The sequence below is a fragment of the Maniola hyperantus genome, chromosome 17 (genome assembly GCF_902806685.2).
Source record: "Maniola hyperantus chromosome 17, iAphHyp1.2, whole genome shotgun sequence".
In the NCBI taxonomy this organism is placed as follows: Eukaryota; Metazoa; Arthropoda; class Insecta; order Lepidoptera; family Nymphalidae; genus Maniola; species Maniola hyperantus.
The window spans coordinates 8940287-8968222 of record NC_048552.1 but is presented as its reverse complement, the minus strand read 5'-3'; the positions used below and the strand labels follow the sequence as shown (position 1 = coordinate 8968222).

Genomic DNA, 27936 nt, shown 5'->3' with positions numbered 1-27936 from the left:
TAATCTGTCAATAAGTCGTTGAGGAACATTGTTATTTGTAAAAAATAACACAATTTTCGACAAATATAACAAGTAACAACGTCGCTAAATAGCTTATTCAACAGATTACAGATTGGATTCATTATTACTTTTGGCCGTATAAGTACAGAATCTATGATTAAAAAACTTAAATCTTTTAAATTAAAGTTCTACAATTCAAACAGTCCACTTTTATAGTTTAGGTAGTTCACCAGTCAGTGAAAATTTGACCGCAAAACTGCAGAGCCCGTTATGGCACAATGCCAGTTCCAGTTTCAGTGTTATTTATTGTAAGAGCATGGTAGGTTGGTTTTACTTATAGGTATATTTTTATTTTACGTCTGAAGGTTGGCCGGAATATGGCTCTTTATGTGGAAGTCCACGTTTAGTTTTTATTTTGTAACTAACATTTGTGAAATAGAATTTACTCCAATAAATTCAATAAAAATGTATGTCTTGGACTTTGAAATAAATACATATCTTTTCTTATGCTCATAGATTTTTTTAGAGCGTTATCAAAACCCAAATTCCCTATTCAGTATTTATTTTTGTCTGTCTGTCTGTTTGTCAGGGCTAATCTTCGCAGCGGCTGCAATGATTTCTACCGTGTTACATGAACAGTTAGAAGAAGTTTGCAGAGCTATTACTTATTTCTCCCTTTATGTTATTTTAATTTTAATTAAACTATTGCCACCGTGCATAAAATAAAATTTTACCGTAAGAAAATAAATTATTTTTATGATTTAAAATGTACATAAATTCTATGCGGACCAAGTTGCACGCAACTGCTAGTGCCGAAAAAAAAGTGTGAATAGCAATACAAAATAAATGTGTGTTATCGAAGTGACAGGGTTACCGTTGTTAGAGCGCTGCGTGTTGTTGCTGGAGGGGAACAGCTCGAGGTTGGAGGGCGGCTTGTGCTCCGGCGAACCCGCGCGCGAGCCTCCCTCTCCGCGACGCAAACGGACAAACATCCAAACTCAGTACGTACCACCTTATACTTCGCTACTCTATCCTGCCACTGCTTCTCGCGCTGCCGCATGCCGTAAATACTTTCCGAAATATTACTCTATTCAAGTCTAATTAGCACGGTTCGGCACCTCCAGCTAATTTCACTCACTTTAATATTGACACTATAACGAAGTCGTGAGTAAAATTAGCAGGAAACGCAAAATCCCTGTTGATTTAAGTAGTTTCAGTAGTAATGAAGGAAGTGAAGCCGTGTATTCAAGAGGGCCAAATATACCACGAGGCACTTGTAGTTGGACAAGTTATGCAACCTAACGCATTTTCGCCCGACAAGTTCGGCGACATAGCGCGACCTATCGCTTGACGATGTTGATGAAAACGGCTGATGGTATAGACAAATTTCCCAGGATATAATTTTTTGGGAAAGGGGATGTGCAGTTCCGTGACACGTTGCCCGTTTTCGATCTAAGGTGATCGCCGCCATCTTATATTTCCTTGCCAATACTTGTGGGTACTTTCCTGACTGGAATTAGAGAAGTCTTTTTAGGTTGCAATTACGACTTGATGGCGATGTCAAGTGAAATTTGATATCCGGAGACCGGTATGATGAAATGTCCAAGGCAATAGTCACTTTATGAACACACAGCTTGAGTATTAACACACAGTATTATTTTCTCATTCGGCATTGAAGCAGCGCGAGTTACATTATCAGTGGCATGACAGAAAAGTTTTCACACACTGTCGTTGCCTTATTTAAGCTACTTTCCTACTCACTTTGACTCAGTGTAAATCGGGTATCTCACTACATTGACATTACATACGTACCTAAGTATACCGCAGTACAAATTATTATCCCCACGTACAAGTTTTTTTCCCACGGACAAAAAGTTCTACATCTGATGATCTGCGGTATTGACAAAATGTTAAAAATTATTATAAAAGTGTTCTTAGCCATTATTTAGCATTATAGTCCTGTTCATATCTAATTAGGTTGAACTATGAACTATAGGTACTGTCCAGATGCCAGATGGTAATAAATATTTAGCTGATAACGTCTACTCACATACGCAACGTTTATATTAGGCAATTTACTCACAGGGGAGGTAGAGTAGACTTGTGCATGAATAGATAGTGCATCTTCCACTCATATAGACAAGCCTTTACAACTACCTACACAATTAAAAATAGGTGAGACAACACCGAACTGTAGGCTTAGTATAAGATTTTACATTTCACATTTCAGCATTAAAGTAAGATAGTTCTTAGTTAGTAGATCTTAACTGTCTTGTTTTAAAGCTCAAGTTTATCCATACACCTACGGTCAACGCTCAAAGTGGAAATATTGCGAAATTAAAATCAGTGGTAGGTACTGAATTTTTGACTTTAAATCATGGACTTTTAGGTACATTTTAGTCTGATGGTATATATTTCGAAGGCATTCTATTAACGTTGGTGAGGTGTAATATCTCATAATAGGCACAGTCTACTCGTTCAGAGAGAAACGACAGATACAGTTAGATAGAGAACACCTACTCTAGTCCCTATCCAATAACATTAACAATAAATTAATAAAGAACACATTTAGAGAAAGTACATGCAAAGATGTTCTCAAAAAATACAAGGGTTTGTGGTTACAATACAGAACCCTAATTAACCCACATATATATTAATAATGTTTTATACATCAATATACATATTTTAAAATCTTTGCATATACTTTATTGTAAAAACCTTAATCTATAAGAAGAATAAGGATTGGATATAAGGATAGGATTGGAAGCAACACTCCTGTCCGATCTGAAAAGTAAAGTTTGTTACTGTACAAAGTTAACCACGCCCGATTTTTGTACAGACTATAATATTAATTGCAGGTTATAGGACCTTCATAGATTCATTCATTTATGCGCGGGTTTACCCATTACACCACATACATTGTAGCTAATTCTGTTGCACATATATCTAAACTAAGCTACCATTAAGCTATTGTGCCTCAATAGCTCAACCGGTATAGGAGTGGACTGAAAACCGAAAGGTCGACGGTTCAAATCCCGCCCGTTGCACTATTGTCGTACCTACTCCTAGCACAAGCCTGACACTTAATTGGAGAGGAAAGGGGAATATTAGTCACTTAATATGGCTAATATTCTTTAAAAAAAACACGCCTTATTTCTGGCGGTCCAATTTTGGTAGGCTTTTTTTCTGTTGAAAGGAAAAAAGGAACCCTTATAGGATCACTTCGTTGTCTGTCTGTCTGTCGTGTCTGTCAAGAAAACCTATAGGGTACTTCCCGTTGACCTAGAATCATGAAATTTGGTAGGTGTAGATCTTATAGCACAAGTAAAGCAAAAACTCCAAAAACCGTGAATTTATGGTTACATTACAAGAAATAAATGATAATGGTTTCATGAAGAAATATTGGTATTTTCAACTTTCAAAGTAAGATTACTATACCATATGAAAGGGCTTTACTTGTACATTCTAAAACAGTTTTTTTTATTTTAATAAATCAAGGAAAGTCTGAAATATGGTTATCCTTTTCACAATGCTCCCATTGGAGAGTGATAGATCTACTTTAAGATCTTCGTCCAGAGATCGTCCAAATTATAAGAATCGTAGTTAGTGCTATATAGCAGTCTAAATCATAACAAATGTATGTGCACTAGGCTAAAGCACTTATCTACGTTTTATTTGGACTGCTATAGCACTTACGGTTGTTATAATTTGAACGTCGGCAGTACGTAGGTACGTCGTACAACTGAATTAGCACCAGTGTTAAACATAGCTCCATGCGTGTAAATGTAGAATCCACTTGTAGGTACCTTGTAGGTAGTATTTATGGGTTTATGGCTACCCCTTTCCATAACATTAATAATCTAAAAGTAGGTTAAAGAAGATAATAAATTGTTATTTACAATAACATATAAACATTTTATAATCTTAATTACCTAAATTAGTTCTTTTATTTAGAAGTAAGTAATCAGTCACTGATAAAAAAGCTAAAAATAAACAGCAAGAATTCAAAGAAATCAGAAATTAAATGTGATTGCAGTAAACTGCGCATTTTGTATTTTTATACCTATTCCTATTCATGTATATAAAAAGTTATATACCTACTTCGAAGCTATTTACAGAAGTTAAATACCTGATCACACTATATCAAAATCTATATGCAGATATTTATTGAGGTTGTATGATTCTAAATGTATGTGTGTGGCGTGTGAATGGACAATTGTAAGAAAACTTGTCCTACTTGTTATCCAAAAAGTAAGAACTGTTTAAATAAATATAACATTTTTTTTATTAATATTTCATATAAACATGGATATAATAATAATATTATATAATTAAATATTTATATTCATGTATATTAGTGACCCGTTACCAAAGGTGCCGTAAGCCCGCGGTGCTTCGTGCAATGCGTGTGGTTTGTGAACATGTATGTACGGAAATTAAAATAAATATAACAATTTTTTGGCTATGGACTACTTGATTCCTATACTCAAGGGTGAAATCTACAGAGCACACTCTGACTTTGCTTAGACTTAAGACAGAGTTAAAGCGAGGCAGGTGTATATCTCTCACATAAATCTGTCTTGTTTTAACTCAATCTTAAGTCTGAGCATAGTCGAAGTGCGCTCTATTGATCTAAGCCTAACTGTTTATGGAATTTTAGTTCAACGTGAAAGTTAATACGTTATTTTTTTACCATTACTTACCATGAAAGCAATCTCATCATAATTTACACTCTAAGATTTACAAGTTAAAAGAAAATGCACGAAATTGTTAATAGTTAAACTAACGAAACAAGCTGCCTTATTTATTTTTCAATGTCAACAACGTAATTTTTTGACATTGTTTGCAGTTTGCACAGAAACACACTATCAGTTACATTTTCAGTTTCATACAAAATCAAATACTTTACGATATTTTAAGAATAAATCATTCTGCTATTCGCGTCACCAACAAATAAAACACATATAGCTTAAAATCTTCAGCATATTATACCCAAAACCGAAAGCTCGAAACTTTTCCACCATTTAGGCAACCTATCGATTAGAGCGGAAAAGAGCAGCGAAAGGACGTGCGTGCTTCGACCAATCGGATTAGCGAGAAATGACGAGATAAAACTATCACGTCATCTATCAATAATCTGATTGGTCAGAATCACGTCTCCACTCCGTTCCACTTCAATCCACAGGCAGTTTTATAAACCCTCAAGTAATCCAAAGCCAAAACCCAAAAAAATAACCAGCAAAATAAATAAAAATCACCTGTCCAAGGGTCTCTTCCGTTCGTTAACCGAGGAGCGGGGTGTGGTTTGAAGCCGGGGGCCGGTCGCGAGGCTTCGCGAGGGGTGGGTTGGTGTCTCGGGGACTCCCACGCTCTAAGGGGGTCAGTGGTGGGCAGGTCGCCCAGGGAGGAGGTGGGGGGGAGGCGAGCCCGGGAAGAGGGCAGGTTTTGCGAGGAGCCGTAGCGCCTACCATGGTTGAGATCGTGGATTCCTTCGATGTGCAAGTCGGCCAGGGTCTTCGGGACGAACTCCAACTTAGGGCGGTTAACGGCTTCCTCTTTCCTGGGATATGAAGGAATAACTAATCAGGCTTAAAAAAAACAATATACCTAATATTAGATCCAAAATCTACTGTTTAGTAAACTGATTTAATGTTTAAAGATCTTCACCTTTAAACTGGTCAGTTACTTTTTTTTTTAACTCTAAAAAGTATTTTTGACATTTTGATTTTAAACCAGATTTTAGTAATGCTTTTTAAGTGCAAACTGAATTAAGTATGATGACACCAAACTCGTGTCGAAGTTTGCAATATTTTGACGGATCGGCACACATTGACGGGAATCTGAATAAAAGATTAATGTATATGGTGAAAAGAGGACCTATGATAGATATTATAAGATAAATGATAAATAAGACATACTTCTCCAAGAGCGTCGACACGAGTCCTTTCAGTATCTCGGTGCACTGCTGGTGGTACTCCAGTAGCCCTTCCGCGAAAAAGCTGAGCTGCGCCACTTGCTCTACCTAGCGTCACACAATGTTCGCTTTTTATATACGTCGTATGAGATGAAATATCCATAATAATATTTACTTCCACTATGTATTTTACTATCAGACCGTGACAATGACGCACTGTACAGGTTTGGACCCCTACATAGTCAAAATTTCACGGATTTGTAACAAGCGATTCGCTTTTTCGTTCCTAATACGCACTGCTAGAATATGAAATGCCCTTCTGAGTGTGTGTCTGTCTGTTATATATTCACGGCTCATCAACTTAATCGATTTTGACGAAAGGTGCAGAGATAGCTTGCACGTCAGAGCACATAATATACTTTTTATTCTGGAAAATCTAAATTCCCACGGGATTTTTAAAAAACCATCTGTTAAACCGATTTTGATCAAACGTACATAGATAACTTGCATCCCGGAGATGGACATAGGATGTTTTTTTATCCCGGAAAACAAAACGGGATTTTATAAAACCTAAATCCACTCGGACGAAGTCGCGGACATTAATAAGATAACTTTATACTTACATCATTGTCCAACAGATTGAACATGCCGATTTGAGCCAACGTCAAAGACTCGGCGAATTTCTCCTCCGCCTGCCGAATCTCGTCGTCTGGAATATGAGCACCTGATGTACGCACACCGAGATACACCAAAGCAAGTACAGAAGCGAAGCAAAACCAATCAAACAAACAAATATAAACATAATTCACATAAAAACCCAACAAAATTTAAATAAATAAAAAATTAATTAACGAAAAATAAAATAAAATGTAATATACAGACCAAACGGCGAAAATAAAGTGGGGTCAAAAACGATGGCAAGCGACGCAGGAACGTTGCGAAGTGAAGTAACGCGACATCATGTAAGAAACGTGCTTTATTATAACGATTGCTCAACAAATACTACAAGGATATATTTAATATTTAAATCATATGACACTTAACATACGCAGGTTAGAGCTCAAAATAAATACACAAATCTAGCACTATTCTATGATTGGACGAAATTGTTTAGCTTAACGAAACTACACATCAACTTAAGATGTCTATCCACATAAGCGGAGCAGAGTTTAGCAGACCAATCAGATTAGGTACTCAGAGTCGATTGGTCTGCATAACAGATCTCTACGCGGCTTTGCACAGACATCCTAAGCAAACAACTTACGCTAAGATCTATAGAGCGCACTTTGACTAAGCTCAGACATAAGTCAGAGTTAAAACGAGACAGATTTATATAGAGATGAAAATTCGTTCTCGTTCTTCTCGTTTTAAGTCTGAGCAAAGTCAAAGTGCACGCTATACAATCTCATCCTTAGACCTGCCAGTTTTATTTGGTTAAAAGGAGGCGGCTTTAAATTCCTATACGAATATTCGAATGCCGCTAGCTTTGCAACGATATAAAGCCGGCGGGCTACAGGCTTTGGTATGTGTAAGCCCATTTTCAAGTTTAAAACTGATCGCACATTACGAAATTAACCTTCAGCGCGTACTAATCGAGCAGCGAAGTCGAGGGAATCGCTAAGATCACAGAGATTTATGACAGAGTTTTCACAAAGTCAATATTTTGATATAGTGTGTACAAAATGAGATCTCACTCGCCATTTTAACTCTATGTGTCAACTTTCATGTCAAAAGCATGGTTCACCTTTAAAATAAGGACTAAAATCGTACTTTTGACATGACAGTTGACACATAGAGTTAAAATAGCGAGTGAGCTGCATAATACGCATTGATTTATATAAACAAAATGTTTTTAAAAACCTAACTCTCAGCAATTTTTTTTAATACAGAAGTTTAGAAGTTTTCTATCACTTCCTGTGAACTATCGGTGTAAACTTTATCATTAAGATTAACATTAGATAGAACATCCAAAAAAACCACTCATCATTACGTACAAATTCACTAAATATACCTACACAAAAAATCTACTTTCTAAAAACTCTTCTATCACAAATGGATCCCCTCTAACCTCTAATAGTTCCTTCGCCTTCGCTGATTCTACAACAGCGAAAACGAGCGAGCATTCGAAGTCTATCGGCCAAGCCTTCGCTTACTTTCGCTGATTACATGGCCTTTGGGTCGCCAATGAATAACGTCATAATATAACCACACATTTTCAGTATCGAAAAAAAATCATTTGGTGCGGCCCAGCTGCAATGTGCAATCAGCATAACCAAAATACAAAATATATTATGCTGGTACATGCTATTCAGGCAATATCGAAATACCTATCATCGTAATACAGTAAATACTTCAATATAATTAAGTACTTCAGTTTTAAGGGTCTATATTTTGACATGTTTTCATAATTTATCAGTCGGTTTCTGGATTCAATTTATCAGTTTTGGAACGGTCTTAAGCCTTAAATACGTTTCAGTATTTGGCTGCATAAAGGTTAGATATTGACAATGTATATTTTTTTAAATTAATTCACAGAATATAAAAAAAAGATTCCGACGAATTGAGAACCTCCTTCTTTTTTTGAAGTCGGTTAAAAATACTACATTAACATTTTAAGATCTTTCTTAACACCCTTTTCGACTTGTATGGGTGTTGCATTTCATTCGCAACTCATTGTTAAAAACTATTTTTTTTATAAAATTGGTGTGACACTGTTCGAGTTTTATTGGGTAATTAATTTATTCTCAAACAGAACCTTTTCTACGGCAAAGATTGATAATATGTCTAAGTAAAAATGCGTATGAATTCTCGTACAAAAAGCAACTGTACAAGTATTTTATTAGCTTTCAAGCGGTAACTTCAACCTACTGGTAATGAATAATTAAAGCGCAAACATATTACTGTGGCGTAGTATGTCGACAGAAGGCGTTTGGAGTCATACATTTCAAATAAAAACGTGAAAAAGCAGACTATGTTGTCGTAGCGCGCTAGCTGATGCTGGAGACGCGTTCCGAATGGTCAAATTTTTAAATTTCTTTTTTAATTTGTTTATTTCCTATAAATCAATTACCAGAAAACATTTAACACGCATTCCGTCAAATTGTATTACAGTGTGCTGAAGGGATCCCGTACTTAAGTTTTACAAAATTGATTTACATACATCTACTATACTTATTACAAATATTATTTATCTATTTACTTGTTAAATTCAACTACATATTTACATCGTAGCGCCAGATTGTGTTGCAACACACCACGACACAGCAATATGTCGACAGCTTTAATAAGTTCTTATTTAGTTTAATAAATCACACTCGCCACATACCCTGCTTCGGTATCGAGCCATGACTTGGGCTCGAATAGGGGCTCTTTAGGATTCCTTAATATTTACAAAAATAAAACCAACTTAATAACGGAACTTAACACGTGAATAAATGAATGCGTTAACAGAGCGATGATTACCTTTTGCTTGTCTTCGTCGCTTGCAGTCAAAGTCAAGCCTACGGCCCTGCAATTTCTTCCGGTGATGCTGTAACAAAATACACGCGAAAATATAGTAACACAAAACACCAACTTTATGCGCTAAAATACGTCGGAAAGAAACATTGCAAAAAGTGAAAGAATTGAAGATGAATATAAATCTCTAAAAGGTTATCTAAGATATTATCTTCACTTATTTACTTTATGAAGATATGAATCCATTCGTTCATGGTAGAATTTAAAGTGCAGTAGTCGGGTGTTATGTTTTGAACTTTATCGTTTTTGCACAGATTACCGAATTACTATAATTTATTAGAACAAATGCCGGATACAAAGGATAAGAACATTATGAACAGGTCTCCGTAGAAAAGACCAAAATAGCATTGGGTGGATTGTTAAAACAGGACCTGAGGAGAATGAGGAGAATGAGGAGAATAAACAAAGAAAAAAGTTGACAAAAAACGGGCCGAATTGAGAACCACCTCCTTTTTGGAAGTCGGTTAAAAAAACGGAGAAGGCAGACGAAGGACCATGATAAATAAATTTAGCGGAGGCCAGGGCACAAAGAGATGTAGTGCCGCAGGATGTATTAGTATTTCAATTAGTTCACCCAGACAATGAAAGTTAGGGAATAGACAATGCACCCACGCACACACTTGTGCATTATAATATTTCCTGTGTGTTTGAGGCTAGTTTCCCTTGTCGGCTAGTGTGGAAATTCGATCTGGAGAACATTATAATAATCCTTACCATAACTTCTTTGAGGTCTTTGGTCTGCAGATGATGCAGGGGCTCGAGGAAGCTCTGCTTGATGTTGTCGTCGAGGGAGTACTTCACGTCCGCCATTTGTTTCAGCGCCTCTCCCATTTCGATCAAGCAAAGTGCTAAAAAAATAAAAACACTTGAGATGCAACTCAAAATTAATAACTATTGAAGACATAAAATCCCGTATTGTGGACTAGTTACAAGAGTCACTAACAATCAGTTTTCTTTAGTGAATTAAGTCTCCTAAGCTCCACAATAGGTACTGTGGAGCTTAGGAGAGCTTAACCAGAACACCAGAAAGATAAGAAATGATGTTATGGACATTTATTCATCGAAACATAAAATTGATCAATTAGGTAATTGTTATTGCAGCTACGACGAGTCACATCTAAAGCGATGAATTAAGCTGAATAGTGCAAGTGTATATGGGCTTCTTAAATATTGAGTGGTTTTTTTTATTGAGAAAATGTGAGAAAACTCGTAAAATGCAAAACTACCTGAAAATTAGAAGCGTGTCGTCGTACGCGCGTCCTACATTTGTATTCACTATGAAACTGCGGGACTCAAATCTAATTTATAAGAAGTCTAGACCTAAGAGGGTCTATACCTATAAGATTCTTATTCGGAAGTATAATTATAAGAGTTATAAGAGTATTCGGAATTTAACTACGAGGAATTAAAATATTTTAACGAATAAAATTATTTAAATATTACTTTATTTTTATAAAACATCAATTTAGACTTATGAATCCTTTTAAATGTATGTAATTTAGGACATGCACCTATTTAAGGAGTCTGCTACCCGTGGCATGATAACTCAATGTTTAAAGCATAAAGTTTCCTCGTAGATTAAATATAATAACTTACAGAATACAGTATCTTCTCCAAGCTTCTTTCCATACAGCAGCATACAGTCTCCCAGAACACCTTCCGGTTGCGGGTAAGTGTTACTTTTGGCCTGCCCGCTCAGTTTACTGATGCCCTTTACGGCGGCCATCTTAGCTCGCGCTGTGGGGTTTGGCTGAAGGAACTCTTTGGTTTTAATTTGTAATTCTTCAACGAGCTCGCATGTTACGTCCGTTTTCTAATGAGGAGAAATAAAATATAAGTAGTTATCAGGTATGTACCTACGAAAAACTCATTAACAGTAGCCAGCAGTAAATATTGTACATCGTACATCGGATTTCGGCTTCGTAGAGCGTTGTCTCTGTTACTCCTATATCCATTTTGCCGGTCTTAACGACAGAGACGACACTCTACGAAACCGCTACCTCTTTCCAAAGATCGATGTACAATATTTCCTGCCGGGTACTGTACAATATACACTATTTTACAAAATTATACAATTATACATACAATACGGCAGTCCGAACCAGTGGTAAATTATTTTGACGATTCAAAAGCACTTGTAAAAGTTTATTTGAATAAAAATATGTTCTATTCTATCCATGCCTTATAGTCTGCAGAATTTGTCCAATTATTTTTACGGTAGAGCTACTTTAATAGGCCACTCTTGACATGTTCATATAAGCACTGTCTACTTTTTTTGGGCGGCCACAAAATATTTTAGAGTGCTACCTTCTTAAAGAATAAATGTAATTTTAGATGTTTTATTTCAAGTCCAAACATTATGATCAATTTTATTTTTAAGAAACTTAACTATTCGGCATGTTCCGTTTATCCACCCTATAACAGCCATATTAGGGTGAAGGAAATGTATTTGGAAATTTGTGTCCGTCTATCCTACCTACCTATAATATACCTCTTTAACGGAATTTATTATGTTTTAGTTCAATAGGTGGATAAACGGAATAACCCAACTATTCTACAAGTGCTTTTTTATCGTTCTTTCATAACTATCTGTCCAAAATGGCTTATTAAAATGGCTCTTTAATAGAATGAATGTTGTTTTGTTATTATTATTTTGAATATTTGATAGAATGTACAAATTACAAATAGTCAACACTATAAGCAACCTTTAGTGTGTCATAGCTAAACAGAAACCAACTTAGCGGTAACCATACAATGCCAATGGCCGCCGTATTGTAATCCAAGTTAATCCACTTAGAGACACTTTAAAGATGTTTTTATATTATAAAAAATAATAGATATATTATTAAATTATCTACTCAAATCTGCAGATATTAGCTTGTTATTGAAATATTGATTTAGTTGGGAAAAAACATAAGAAGTCCGGTCCTCGTGCCAACCGCAATGCGGGTATCGCCGAGAATCTCGGCAGTTACTTGATTACTTAAGCGATAAGATTAATGCCCCGCAGATACATTTAATAGACTTAGGTAGATAGCTAAAAATAGAGGAGATGAAAATATTTTTTAAGGTTTTCAAAACTATCTAGCCTGTATGGTAGTGACTCTTACACCAGGTTAAAACCAACATACAAGTGATACCTACTATTACAGTTCTCGACAATACTCGTCAAAAACACATCAAATGATAATCTGGTGCCTACTGTCACGGAGGATCAGCATTTATCTTTCGACATCATTGTCTTGTAATAAGGGGTAGTTTCGGATGTAGTAGTAATGATAAGTTGTACTTATTACTTACTCTCTCCATTTCCACGAAGTCCAAATCAAGTTTTGTGCCTTCGGCACCACCCATCTTTTCTGTAACATACTGAAACAGAAAAATATAAAGTTAATGACTTATTGATTTAAAGCCTGCAATACCATATACTTAATTAAAAAAAACTTTGTAAATACAATGTAAATTTTTTCTTTACTATAAACTGTCGTCCAGACCGGAACTCAACGAGTGTCAACTCATGGTGCGTGTGTTCTTAATAATTCTACGCGTACTACTTATTAAACAATAGCGTTAAGTATAACCTAATTTCCATTTTACGAGAGAATAAATATCTTAATTTTAAAAAGGTATTTAATTCAATATTATACCTACATGCTCTTCCTCCAAAATTAATTTCTTGTTACTCTTTCACAGTACACATAACGGCGCAATTAGATGTTTTGTCTATAAAGGGAATCATTTAAAAGTGAAAGACGATGGATGATGATCAACTTTCATAACGAAAGATCATATTATTATGATATCATACTTCCCATCAAAAAAATCGAAACACCTCTCAACACCTTTTTAGTCTGTAAGTGTTTCGATTTTTTTGATGAGAAGTATATTAAGACACTTCAGTATCTAATCCGATCTTAGGCTGGATGCATATTGGCTGCTATCGCCTGAGCGTCTCCCCTCCCCACCGCTCCAACCCATAGCGTCTAAAGAAAAACCTTTCTACGGTGCGGCAGCTATAAAATCACCAAATACTCGTACCTACTTCCATTCGGACGGCCGAACCGCCCTTTGAAGGTATCTCAATGAATGCCTTTACGCGAAGTGCGCGACAGGTGGAGATGAAAATCGGGGTGAGGACGCCCCGCACACCCGCACAGCCCCCGCGTTAACCTAGTTCTGGATAGCGCAGGTGACGTGCGGGGTGTACCCCCGCCTCATACCCCGATTGCCATCTCGACCTGTAGCGTACTATAGGTATATTATGTTTGGTAGTTACAACTCACAACATAATATTATTTATTATACGCAACTCAATGATACATTTCCATAAACGCAATGTAAAGTCTCTTTATGCACTTAGAACGTTTGAAAGCAATATTACACACGAAAGAGGAGAATTATCGAATCTTTCAGTTCAGCACAAAAGCTCAGCTCAGGTCGGGGTCTAGCCTTGACCGAGTTGAGTGAAGTTGCACCTAGAGGAGATTAAAACTGCGCCGCTACCCGCTACTAAACCCGCTACCGCTCTGCGGTTGAATGGCTCCAATTAGTATTGCCATTTCAATATTGGAATTCAGAATTTCTACTGTTCGTTATATGTATTGGTGAGAATGGCACAAAAATATGAAATCTTTTATCGCACTGCAGTGCGTTAATATTAAATGAGTGTTTGTTGAAATACATGCATATTTTACTCATGATGTTTTACAAATGTTCAATTCGAATCTTGCGAAGTTCTTAGATATCTCAAACTATTTTCTACTAGCAGATACCCGGCGTGTGCTACTAGGCTAAAAAAAGAATGCGCCGAATGCATTATTTTAGTGGCTAAAACTATCTCCGCATTATTGCCTTTCAAATGAAACCGGTTTGGGGCACATCGGTTGGATGGTTTCCAAGTCTATAATGGACATAGGTAGAAACATTTTTGTGTTTTATATTAGGATTTTGAATCCCTTATCTTAGACGTCTTATCCTTATTTATGGAGCGTAAGTATACCTACTTCTATTTTACTCAGACTTAGGTCACAGATAGGTAAACGAGATAAATTAATGTCACTGAATCTGACTCGTTTTAATTTAAAGTCTGAGCAAAGTCAAAGTAAAATCTATAGATTTCAGCCGTAGACCTTAGTAAGCAACAGATAAGCCATTAATTTACAAACGATTAGTAGTCGATAATCCATCAATAGTCAGTTTCATTAGATACTACTGCTATACCTACAGTTAGGTAAATGTCTAAAATGGATACCTACTGTTGTGTGAACCCGACATCTTTAGGAATTATACCCATTAGTACGTATAACTAATAATATAACACGTTATTATCTTGCTTGAAAATCCCCATAAATTGGATATTGCTTACATAATAACTAAAGCTTATACCCGCTTAATTGCCATTCACAATCAGATTATTTCGGGCGGTTTAATACTTCGTTTCCATTGTCACTACATTGTAACAGGATTCTGTTGCGAAGGCCGTCATAATTAGGGCGCCGCCACCAATATAGGACACGATGGTACCTGGGTCACGGTCACCAGCCCCTTTCAACCCCCTACGAATATTGCAGGGTTACCAATTTTGAAACAGTTTTTTTATAACTCATACTGGTTTCTCTCTCGATTAACATTAACCGTAGCGTAACGTAGGCTAACCGTGCTTTGAATGCATTTTCGTACGAAGTTTTTTCGTGCGAACGCGAACTCCCACGAACAATCGCAACCTTCCAAGTACCATAGGAAACTGGGTGTAAGTACGACTAACCCGCACCCTATCTGCGCGCTGCTATAGTACTTGGAAGTCGGAATTGATCTAGCGTGTTCGTACGTATGCCTATAACGATAACAAGGCTCTACTTATTCCAGATTTGGTTCAAAATAAAACGTCTAGACAGACATTTAACACTAATAAAAGATTTCTCGATGAAAATTAAGTATAGGTATAGCGTATAATAGGTAGGCACGTACATAGACAATCTGTCCATGCACATCAGTAACTATTTTTCGTAACCAGTTACGAAATAAGATTAATACCTCGTCTTTTCGTAACTGGCTATAAGTCCATACTAATAATATTATAAATGCGAAAGTGTGTCTGTCTGCTAGCTTTTTAGGGCCCAACAGTTTAATCGATTTTGATGAAATTTGGGGCAGATATAGGCTACTTTTTATCCCGGAAAATTAAAGAGTTCCCACGTGATTTTAAAAACCTAAATCCAGGCGGACGAATTCACAGACATCATCTAGTCAAGAATATTTATGTGCTTTGGAGTTATCAGGGTGGTACTTGGCAACCCTGTAGGCTGCGACTACCCACTGTCAATTCGGGAACAATGACGTTGTTTTATTGATCACGTGCAACCTCCGGAAATTATGTAAAATTTGAATTCACGGCCGGAATATTTCTAGTTTAAATGGAAATTGTGTTTAACACTAAATTGCAAAACAACGGCGGTAAATGCCGGTATTGGAGATTTTAAAAAAATCGCTATTATATTATTATATTTAAGTCTCCTTTATTGATCTCGGTCATCGATGTATTCGGTTCATTATTTATTTTATTTATTTTATTTATTTTATATCTTATTAGAACGGCAGTGCCACTTACACTAACTAGAATTAGATTAGATAATATTAAGATATGTCGTCCATAAACATCAAGAAGGTTCTATATCTAAACTAAACTAAAATGACTGGTTCCCATGGGATTTTTAGAAACCTTATCCACGTGGACGAAGTTGCAGACATCATTTACAAATACAAAGTACTAATATGATGCTTGCATCCCTGCAGATGATATAAGTTATTTTTATCCTCGAAAATAAAAACTCCCACGGGCCTTTTACACAAACCATAGTCACAGGTCGAGATGCATACTATATATCCACGCGAATTCGAGGGCATCATCTAGTCTATACAATATAAGTTCTATGTCTCCTATGCCGCCCATGACACCGAGCTAATATAAGTCCTACTCCAGGCGGGCGCCTCATCATTGAGCCATCAATCACGACCCTTTTCGCCCAGACGTACGCCCGACGTTAAAGTTTACTGAACCACCAAGTAATGTCTACAATCCATCTTTTCATCATTTCCTTAGTACTTTGTCGCAAGATGCAAGACAAGATTTTGGAGACGATTAGTGAGTTAAAAACTGAAACTATTACATAGAGTTTGGTATAAGTAATCCTGGGGTCGATTTCAGAAAAAGAATTTTGAAGGATTTTAAAAAAGAAATGTTCTGAGATTTGTGGTATCATTTTCTTAAAGAAACGCAATTGGCTTTTATTATTAAGTATTTATCCCTTGAGCACATCATCATGATCAACCCATTGCCAGCTCACTACAAAGCACGGGTCTCCTTTCAGAGTGAGAAGATTTGGCAATAGTCTACCACGCTGGCCAAGTGCGGACTGGCAGACTCCACATTATGTATGGAAAACTCTCAGGCATGCCGGTTTCCGCACGATGATTTCCTTCACCGTTAAAGCAAGTGATATTTGATTACTTAAAACGCACTTATCTTGGGAAAGTTAAAGGTCGGGATCGAACCCCTTGAGCATATAGTAATAATAAAGTAATTGTTTTAGTCGATAAATCGATAACGTCGATGGTGATTAGAGATAATAAAGACATCACATAACTAACTTTCCAAGCCACGAGGGGGAAGCGAGAGTCTAATCCATCAAGCTTCATTTGCGCCAGAGCAACATAGTGCGACATTATAGCATGCCACAGGGCCGCGAATGTACCACACTGTCGTGCCGTAATATTCCAATTGTAGAGCACGATGTTGTTGCGACATAAAAAAGACTGCCGCATGCTGATTAAGAATGCAAAATTAATGTTCCATGTGTAGCATACCGCGTGGTCGCAATATGTTGTTGCTCCGGCGTAAAACTGCCTACCTATTTCCCGGGACAATTGTTAATTTAACACAACACACACACACAATTAATAGGGCATTTTATTGTGGTATTGACTACATCAGAAATATCTGGGAAAATGATTAAAATAACATGCCTAGGAAATATATTTTTCTTAGTAAAATAAAATAAGGAAGAACTACTTTCATCTTTTATATTTTATTGGTAAAAATAAATACGAGCCTACCCTACCCATATTATTATCGGCCTACCATATCGTTTAAGATATCTATATTGCCTTTTTAAATAAAATCTATACGAAGAATAATAATTAATTTTCATTTTAGTTAGATGTAGAAAAAACATAAAGAGAAAGATAAAAATAATTTTTTATTGTGATTTTAGTGATGAAAATAAACGGGTTTATATTACCATAATAGAATATGTATTATCTGCCAACAATATTGTTTTAGGTACCTACCTATTGCCTTTCTAAACAAAATCTACATGAAGACCTATTAACAACGCTCTAATGAAATATGATTTTAGATATGGATTAATTAAATCGTAACTTTGCTTACTAAGCTCAAGTTCAGTTTGTATTAGCGAGAACACCAAGCTAAACTTTCCAAGAATAGACTTCTAATTCACTGCTAAGAAAATCAATAGGAGTTAATTCAAAATTTACTTGTTCATTCGATAGCTCTGTTGAGAGGACAATCACATGGCACCGAAAAAAACGTAATTTCTCTTTTTATGGTCCCTTTCACTATACTTGCGGTGCGATGTCGCATCGTAAAATTCTACGACAACGCACAACGCATCGTGGGAATTATAAAATAATAGGAGTGTGATTGTAGTATTAGTGGCATTGAGGTACGATTATCGATATCGCAGCCGCAAGTATTGTGGAAGGGTCTATTATGTTCTATCGGCTCTACAAGTCTACAATGAATAGTTTTCTGAGGAGTTGTTTGAACTGACATCCCCTTCTTTATTTATCACATCTTACGTCGCAGCAATAAATTTTATCTCAACTACATGGATGATATTCTTCCAACTCCAGTTATTCCAGATCTTTTCTTACTTGTAAATTGTGGAACAAACTTCAACCTGTTATGTGCACTCAAAACTATAAGCAATATTCAAGCAATACTCCTCATACCTAACTTCATAAGCCGGCAACGCATTGCCGTTTCTTCTGGTGCTACAGACAGATGTGCATGGGCGGCGTTAAGTTTATAAGGTGGTTCATCTTCGTTATCTGTATAGTATCATCAATAACCCTTCGCCGACCCACTACTGAGAACGAGTTTCCTAAGGGCATATAGTTAGTCCACCACGATAGCAAAGTGCGGATTGGCAGACTTCAAGCACCTTTGAGAACATTATGGAGTACGGTCCGGTCAGGCAGGTTACAAAGTTACGTTTTTTGCTGAGCGCGCGGCCAAAAATTTGCCTTGAAGAATGGAACTTCCTTAATACGAGTACAAGGTAGGCCCCTACAACGCAACCAGTGTCGAAAAGGTCGACTAACATAGCTTAACATTTTAGATACATATAAATATCTTCAATAAAGACCTATTTGTAAACTTTGATTATAGTTACATTACATAGTATACACAATATGAATTACATAATTTTCATACTAATTCTTATTAAAAACTATATAAACATACATTTATATAATATATATAAAAGGATGTGTGTGATCGTAAGTTAATTATACTTTTTTTAGTAAACATCAAACTTTTTCAGAATAAATTTATTAAAATTTTTATTTTATTTATTAAAAATTAAAAATGATTCAAACTCGTCTCACTTCAACTCTCGTCAAAGTATGTTTTCGGTCTTTTTTTATGTTATCTAACGTAAGAAAGAAAATAAAATAGATTATTCGTTTATACGTAGTATCCTCTAATAATCTGTGGATTATTCTTAGCCGGGACACGAACCCAGGTACCTTCAATCACACATTGCACACCTTTGCCTTATAGTACGCAACAGGTCGAGATGGCAGTCGGGATGGGGACGCCCAGAACACCCCCCACGCTAACCCGGTGCGGGATAGCGCGGGTGACATGCGGGTGTGCGGGGCGTCCCCCGCCTCACACCCGATTGCCATCTCGAACTGTCCCGTAGTATACTTTTGCGCCAAGGTGGTCGTCGAAATTAAGATGAAATTATTTTAATCTCACCTGATTGGCCTTGTTGATTTGTTTCTTGAGCCCAGCGAAAGCCATGGTTGTGTCGTCAGCTTATTAATATATCGTCAATCTGCAAACAAAACAAAACGACTGTTATTAAAACTTGCTCTTAGAACGAGGACTTTATTAGCTTTGATTGTACTTGCTGATTTTTATTGAGTCGATTTTGTTTATACTTATGATATGATAATGTTCCTTATACTCTGATATTATTATAATATACTGTAGTTATACATTATTGTGGTTTCTCGGAGAAAGTACAGATTCGAGACAAAATTTTAGCTATGTAAGTCATTCACCCACCCTGTTATTAATTATTTAGATTAACATAGCGCGATGTGTCGATGCCGCAAGTCGCAACTAGGTCACGCCACCTCCTTAGATTCGTATCTTTGATATCTCGTTAAATGAAATATAATGAAAAACATTAATAGGAGTACGTACCTACTTCCTAATTTCCACAATCCAATTTCCAACTCAACCCTTTCACGCAAATTGAACATTTATAACGCTCGAACAGCACCGCTGACCCAAAAAACTATATCAAGTGGTGAGTGTATAGGAGCCGCTGCGAAGGAACGGATTTGATCAATTCTAACTTCTAGAACGGGAGAGCGAAGACGAGTTTGTTACTGGCATGGAGCCATGCGGGTGGATCGATACGCGAGAAGTAAGTAACATTATGTAATAGTGCCGGGTCAACAATAATGTTAGAACACTGTCACGCTTCAATGCCTTCATGCCTCCCTGGTACACTGTATGAGTATCCTAAGGCTAACGACAAACGAACTTTAATATATCTACTATATTTTGGCAGTTTCTTTAATAAAATTAGTTAGTACGAGTTGAATGTTATATTCGATCTCAATGAAATTTCGATCATTCACGAGTCATTACAGGTTTTAGAAAAACCTTTGTCAGTTATGAAATAATTGAAAAGGTAAAAACACCCAATTAAAGTATTAAATAAAACAAAGTCGCAATGCGCGTTCGTCCTTGTATTCGCTTTAGTAAGTAAATTTCTAAATGGATTTCAATGCGATTTTCACACCATTTATAACATTGTCAGAGTGAACTAGAGTAAAGGAACTCTCGGTTTGATCCTTAATCGACGATATATCAAATATTAGGCTATGGTGACGTAAAATCAAAGAAAAATAGGGCTACTTTAGAACTACCTGCGTCAAATGTAACTAACATTTGACGCCTACCAGAAACGTCGAAGCCTCTACGTTTTAAGAAGTCTCCTAATTGTCGTGAACTGTGACATTGTGGTGTGGTAGAACCATCAAACAACAAGTAGTAGCAACATTTCGCTAAATCCACACTTCCATGTTTATACTTAATATTAATATTATAAATGCAAAAGTGTCTGTCTGTCTGCTAACCTTTCACGGCCCATCCGTTCAACCACGAAATTTGGTACAGAAATAGTTTGCATACCGGGGAAGGACATAGCCTACTTTTTATCCCGAAAAAACAAAGAGTTCCCACGGGATTTCTAAAACCTAAATCCACGTTTAGATTTAGGTCGCGGGCATGATCTAGTAGTAAATACTTAGAAATAATGTAATCTTGTATTACAGTACGCGGCCGAAATTAATGTTATATCGGCCTTTAGAATGTCATTTCGGCTTTGTAGAGCGTTATCTCTGTCGAGTGACAGTACCTATACGACATTTTGTCGGTCTCGACGACAGGGACAGCGCTCTACAAATTTGCTATTTCTTCCTAAAGGTCCATGTACATTACTTTCAGCCGCGTACTGTACATGAAAACGTCTGAATTCCCAATGTAATGTCAGTCCCTTTCCATAAGCCAAACGTTTTATTTTTGCAGTGTGTATTTTATAACTTTTCGGTTATTTCAGTAAAGTGTTTGGAAGTGAAACAAAGTTAGTGAAAACGCTGCAATTGTTTTTGACCTAGATTGTGTTAATAGTGGGCGTTAGAAGTACTGTGTTTATACCGACTATAGTGAATTGTGAAGAAAAACCCTTGCCTTTATTAAATCAATACGGGCTATTTATTTTGATACAAATTTAGCCTCTAAAGAGCTAAGCGTCGTATATTTGTGATGTACTGTAGGTACCCGGCAGGAAATATTATATATCGACCTTAAGAAAGAGTTTTCGTAGAGCGTTGTCTCTGTCGTTGAGACCGACAAAACGTCACATAGGTATAAGTGATAGACACAACGCTCTACAAAGCTGAAATCTCATTTTAAAGGTCGATATACAATATTTCTTGCCGGCTACTGTAAGCGCTTAGAATAACAACGCCAGCGTTTTTCGCCTTAAAAAGTAGACATTGAATAAGGATGTTTATATAATGGTGTTAACTCACTGCGACTTCGCACGGGAGGGCCTTACAATCATCATGATCAACCCATCACCGGCTCACTATAGAGCACGGGTCTCCTCTCAGAGTATGAAGAGGGTTTTGGCTGGCCATATACGGATTGATAGATTTCACACACCTCTGAGAACATTATAGAGAACTCTCAGGCATGCAGGTTTCCTCACGATATATATATTTATTTACTTAAAACGCACATAACTACGAAAGTTACAGGTGGGTGCTCGGAATCAAACCGCCGACCTCCGATTAGAAAGCGGTTGTCCTAACCACAAGGCTATCACAGCTTATAGTAACAGGTTCGATTTCGGTCCAAAAAAAATGGTTTTCAAAGATCTTAGTGTTATTCAATACGGGTTTCATTATCATGCAGAACATTTCACGAAGAAGGTTTAAAGTATTCTAATATAACACACTAGCGACCTGCCCCGGCTTCGCATGGGTACAATGTAGATACTCCGACATTTTGTTCAAATATCGTCACATTTCATCAAATTAGCACAAACCAATATTAAACTATACCTATAAACCTTCCTCTTGAATCACTCTATCTACTGGTGAAAACCGCATTAAAATCCGTTGCGTAGTTTAAAAGATGTACGCGTTCATACATGCATACAGCGAGAAGCGACTTTATTTTATACTATGTAGAGATTCATATTTGTATACTAGCTCATGCCCGTGACTTCATTCGCGTGGATTTAGGTTTTAAGAAATCCCGTGGGAACTCTTTGATTTTCCAGGATAAAAACTATCTCGTCGATCCGTTGCTCTGTTGCAGTGTAAATGAAGGACAAACCAACAAATCATCAAACAAACATACTGCCACATTTTTAATATGGATAGTGATATAGTATGTAGGACTGTAGGTCCCCCATGCGAAGCCGGGGCGGGTCAACTAGTTGAATTAATATCTAAATCTTACTAAATTAGGTCTGATGTCAAGCTTATTTTAACTACGGAATAAAATTATATATAACCAAAAAGAAAAAATAATATAAAATATAGAGTAAGTACCAAAGATACAAATGCGGTCGGTGTTCCCTGCACGAAAGCGGATTACTAAAAAGTTACCTGAAAACAACTTGTATCTACTTATTCTTCGCGAAACAACTTATACTTACGGGTGTAAGCTTTATGAGACATACATTTTGGTAAAAGCCTACTGACGAGTAGGTAAATATACCGTAACTCTATTTGACCGAATAAAAAAGCACTATCTGATTTCTGTGTACCTATATTGATATATTATATATCAATATATATATATATTATATTAGATATATTATATATCAATAATAGCTTCTCCCAGCGACTTCGCCCGCGTTCTGAGCTGTGCGTTGATAAATCATTTAGACAGTATTCAGCTTTTCCTTTTATATCTTTAAACTAGCTTATGCTAGGGACTTCGTCCGCGTGGACTACAAATTTCAAAACCCTATTTCACCCCCTTAGGAGTTGAATTTTCAAAAATCCTTTCTTAGCGGATGCCTACGTCGTAATAGCTATCTGCATGCCATCGCATTAAGTATGTATAGCAGTTTTTATAGGCTGAGCAACATACTCGTAGTATCCATGGGGGCGTTGTTGGCATACTTGACCTCTTTTATATCTTCACCTCTTTTCATTGAAGAGATTACCTATTAAGTCCTGAAATTTGGTTTGCCACTAAGAATTTTCTTATCTATATATATAAAAGGATAAGGTGACTGACTGACTGATCTATCAACGCACAGCTCAAACTACTGGACGGATCGGGCTGAAATTTGGCATGCAGATAGCTATTATGACGTAACCAAAGGCTAGCTTGAAAATATAAATATAGATATCTTGGAAGTACACTACATGCAGACTAACGACGCCACAGGAGAAGGGTTGCCATCCGTTCGGGTTTACCGGGAATTGTCCTAGTTTGGAGGACTTCCGGGGAGATTTCGGGCAGGGTTTGCAATTTCATAGTGTCTATATATTTCTATGATTATTTATTATTATTCTATGATAATCTATATATGATTTCTAATTTTCGTACGTTATCCATACCGTGATATTTGAAGATTTCGTTTAATTTTTTAAACGACGTTCTTACCAATGTGTACCTACTATTTTGTTTTATTTGACTGGTGAGGTAAAAAAGAATAGACAAATAATATGGCCGGATTTTACGCTTGAAAATCCGGGTTTTTGTGTTTTTGTCCTAGTTATTAAACTATACAGATGGCAACCCTGCACAGAAGAAGTCGGCGCCAGGCGGGATGACCTAATAAGTTTTTTAGCGGCGTTAGTATATTATAGTAACTAGTAATTAGGTAAGTTAATATGTGGTGTTATCACAGGACATCAAATATAAGAAATTCAATGTTTTTAAGAATTTACTTCGATACCATTATTAAAAGCGTCACCAAAAATATTGAAAAAAAAACATAGAATTTCGTAAATAAAGCACGACAAATCTTAAAATGATTATTATTATACTACTACGTAGTTCTTCCTTGAAAAGTTATAAATACCTCTTTGTGAATAGAAAAACGCTCAATGTTACAAACACTCCAAATTGACACTTCACCTTTTAAAAACAGGAATAAAGGTTATGGACTAAAATATCTTCACGATTGTAATGTCTTTTTTATAATATACAGCTAGTAATCTTATATATGTATATATATCAGAAGGAAAAGCAGACTGACTGACTGATCTATCAACGCACAGCGGAAACCACTGGACGGATCGGGCTGAATTGGCATACAGATAGCTATTATGACGTAGGCGTCCGCTAAGAAAGGATTTTTGAAAATTTAACCCTAAGGGGGTAAACAGGGGTTTCAAAATTTGTGTAGTCCACGCGAACGAAGTCGTGGGCATAAGCTATAGTTACATATAAGCTATTCTTACACTTCAAAGAAAAGTCATAATGCCCACGCATTCTCAGCTCAATACTTCAAATTGCATCCAGAACGTAATTGAGTCTGCCTTTTAATACATTATCTAATAAACTTAATATGGCGCCGCAACAACCAAACTTCACTGGTATTATATATAAATAACCCATTTAACACACTATTAGGAAATATAGAACGATTTATTGAAAAAATATCTCTATGTAACTATATCAACACTTAAGGGTAAGAAAAATAACGTAAATTGATGGAATAGGACAAAAGCGCTTTCTAATAAGCATTTGTTTTTATTACAACACTAATAGTACACAAACTAACGAAGTTTTTCCTTCATGAGTAACAAAAGTTACAAATAGAACATCAATACATTGATATCGACAAAGCCTACCTTCCTTTATAATCCCGTTTCGTCACAATACACAGTCAGTGAATTAAAATAGCTACGGTGCTACGGCGACGTAGCGGTTTCATGTAGCTCGTAGCGTGGGACAGACTGAGGCGGGTGGTAGCGAAATGCAACTGCGCGCGCAGCCTCGCCCCCTCACTACATGGACCGATATCAATCCACAATTATATTTCGGAATTATTTACCCATTTTTTCATTTAAAACTCTTGTCCAAATGCCAAATGGTCAAACTTGATTTTTTTTCACTACAAAAGTCAGTTACCACCTCACACTGTAATAATCGTACATAGGTACTGAATTCCACAATAATTAGATCGGGTCGTGCATGCTGACGTAATGCCAAAGTATTTTATTACTCTGCGTGATAAATAGTTAAAATTGCTGGTCTTTTTTTAACATAAAACCGTCAAATAAGTATCAATTTTCTGTGAAAATAAACATTGCGGCTAATCAGACACATAATTTCGAAAATGAGTAAGTATAGTTATTTTCGCTCATTTGCTCGGAATCGGCTACTTTACTGAAGAAAGGATTTCATTACAGAGGACTGTTATTGGGTCTTTACTGGCCTCACGCCAGCAATTTTCAAGAGAACTGTAATGTAAATTGCTGGGTAGTTTCATAATGATGACAAGGTTCTTTATGTTGTAGACTAACATAAATAAAGTTTTTTGTAGGTACACAATTTGATTAATATTCTGACTTATTACTATTTTTAATTTTTGTTTATTTTTAATACCTTTTTTTAAATAAGTTGATAGTGATATGATAAGTGATAATGATAGTGATCCTATAAATAAGGGTTCCTTTTTACCCGCCTGCGGAAAAGCCAGCCAGCCAGCGGTACCCTAAAAATGTGAAAATTACACTTAGTATTTAAGAAGTTCCTAAGAGACGTTTCAGTATTCGGCAGTTATAGTGCAAAATGTAATAATCAATCTATTATATAAAAGCTGACTGAATGACTGACTGTCTCACTGATCTATCAACGCACAGCTCAAACTACTAGACGGATCGGGCTGAAATTTGGCATGCAGATAAGCTGTTATGACGTAGTCATCCGCTATGAAAGGATTTTTGAAAATTCAACCCCTAATGGGGTAAAATAGGGGTTTAAAATTTATGTAGGTAGTCCACGCGGACGAAGTTGCGGGAATAAGCTAGTGCTTACAAGTTTTGTCATCATTCGTGTTTCATACCAGCGCGTTTATTTTATATATCAGTGTTCCAACTCTGTCGGTTATTAGTTGTAGAACTCTCGGTACAAAGTTCCTCGCCGAACGAAGTATAGATAGGTACTACTTTTTAGGGTCCCGTACCTCAAAAGGAAAAACGGAACCCTTATAGGATCACTTTGTTGTCTGTCTGTCTTTAACTTTTTCTCAGGAACGCAAGAGGTGTCAAGTTGAAAGTTATATTGAATACTTAGGTCTTCGATATTAATATAGGTAGGTATAGTACTTTATTTCACAGGGGAAAATGCTAGGCTACTACCCGGCTTGGCTCGGGTCGAATTTCTGGAAATTCTTTCGCAGTGGGGTCTACGTTATAAAGAAAAACTACATACCAAGTTTCAAAGTTTCAAACCAACCCCACCGATTTGAGGTCGTTGATTTAATAAATTCCTGAAACACGTATGTCTTCATTTTCAACCGAAAGTCTATCTATAATTTGAAAAATGACGGACACTCCCATGACAGGAATTTCCAAAAATAGTGAAACACGTATTTATTCATTTTTAGCCGAAAGCTCAAATACCAATTATTTTCAATTGGTATAAAAAAGGATATAAGAATACAATATAATGATGGATATTAGACAGTGGTCCTTAAGATAGAAACTTTTCTAGTTTAGGGCCCGGGATTCCAAGAAACCAATATGTAACCTAGATTTGTTAACTTTATAGACTGTTATATTATCGTGCTTATTATTGTAGGAGATGAATTAACATTCGTAATTTCTCCTCGCTTCTCGATAAATATAGAGCTAGATACAAAAATATATTATGTTGAATATTAACAGATATTTTCTTTTATAAAAATAAATATAAAAGTAGAGTTTTATTTTTGAACATTCGTCTTATGTCAGGATTACTCGTACCTAAAGTCGTCTCGTCGTTAAGTTACCAACGTAGTTATTAAAATCGAGCAACAGCTTAGGGTGCTTTAAGCTCCAAACCACGTCCTATCTGTGTCAGGTTTTTATATAATCCGTACTGAATTGGCGTCGAAATTATATTTTGGTAAATCACGTACATAGATTTAATATTGTTTATTATTTATGTATGTCTGTGAAAAGCATTAGGAGTATGAAAATTACGGGTGCCGCCTCCATAAAATATTTAAGGAAAAAAAAATTCTCTGCGTGTATTTTCCTCGTGTCTTAGAAAAATAGGCAAGCAAGGGCCTATTATTTATCCATAAACGTGGGCGGGAAGGTAGGTCTTACTTTCTATTTCCATCGAGTTGTCAAACTCGTGTGCAAATTATAGTGCAAACGGAAACGAGTGCAACCTTACGATTCAATTAGCAGTTTGAAAAGAATTCCATATAAATACTTCACCTCCACAAATTAAGTATTACTTTTTTAGTCTCTATACAGAGTTAAGGCTAATTAATTACTATGCGTATTCATGGTTTTAAATATTCACGTCTTATTCTAAGATTCAAGTAAGTACCTATTATTAAATATTCTTTTAAATAATGATACTTATTAATATATTAATTATTATTATAGAAATATATATTAGAAATTCAAAATGATTACTTCTTTTTTTT

At 36.2% G+C, this 27936-nt stretch overlaps 1 protein-coding gene and 1 long non-coding RNA gene across 10 annotated transcripts in view; one reads left to right on the top strand and one right to left on the bottom strand.

Moving 5' to 3' along the window:
* Positions 1-27936, bottom strand: part of EndoA (SH3 domain containing GRB2 like, endophilin-A) — a 59156-nt gene that overhangs the window by 8568 nt on the left and 22652 nt on the right. The window contains exons 2-11 of one of the 9 annotated variants that reach the window (XM_069504187.1): positions 19494-19572; positions 12731-12799; positions 11027-11243; positions 10145-10278; positions 9377-9443; positions 9240-9293; positions 6538-6638; positions 5919-6022; positions 5469-5560; positions 875-967 (exon numbers count right to left, since the gene is read on the bottom strand). In XM_069504187.1, coding sequence (XP_069360288.1) covers positions 875-967; positions 5469-5560; positions 5919-6022; positions 6538-6638; positions 9240-9293; positions 9377-9443; positions 10145-10278; positions 11027-11243; positions 12731-12799; positions 19494-19538 — 976 coding nt within the window. In that variant the 5' untranslated portion in view covers positions 19539-19572. Of the gene's footprint in view, positions 1-874; positions 968-5258; positions 5561-5918; positions 6023-6537; positions 6639-9239; positions 9294-9376; positions 9444-10144; positions 10279-11026; positions 11244-12730; positions 12800-19493; positions 19573-25141; positions 25242-27936 lie in introns of those variants that run through there. The other 8 variants (XM_069504188.1, XM_034977631.2, XM_034977632.2 and 5 more) reach the window with 8 other exon arrangements.
* Positions 875-6690, top strand: LOC138403494 (uncharacterized). Its single transcript, XR_011237750.1, has 2 exons — positions 875-1001; positions 6553-6690. It is a non-coding gene; the product is annotated as an uncharacterized lncRNA (long non-coding RNA).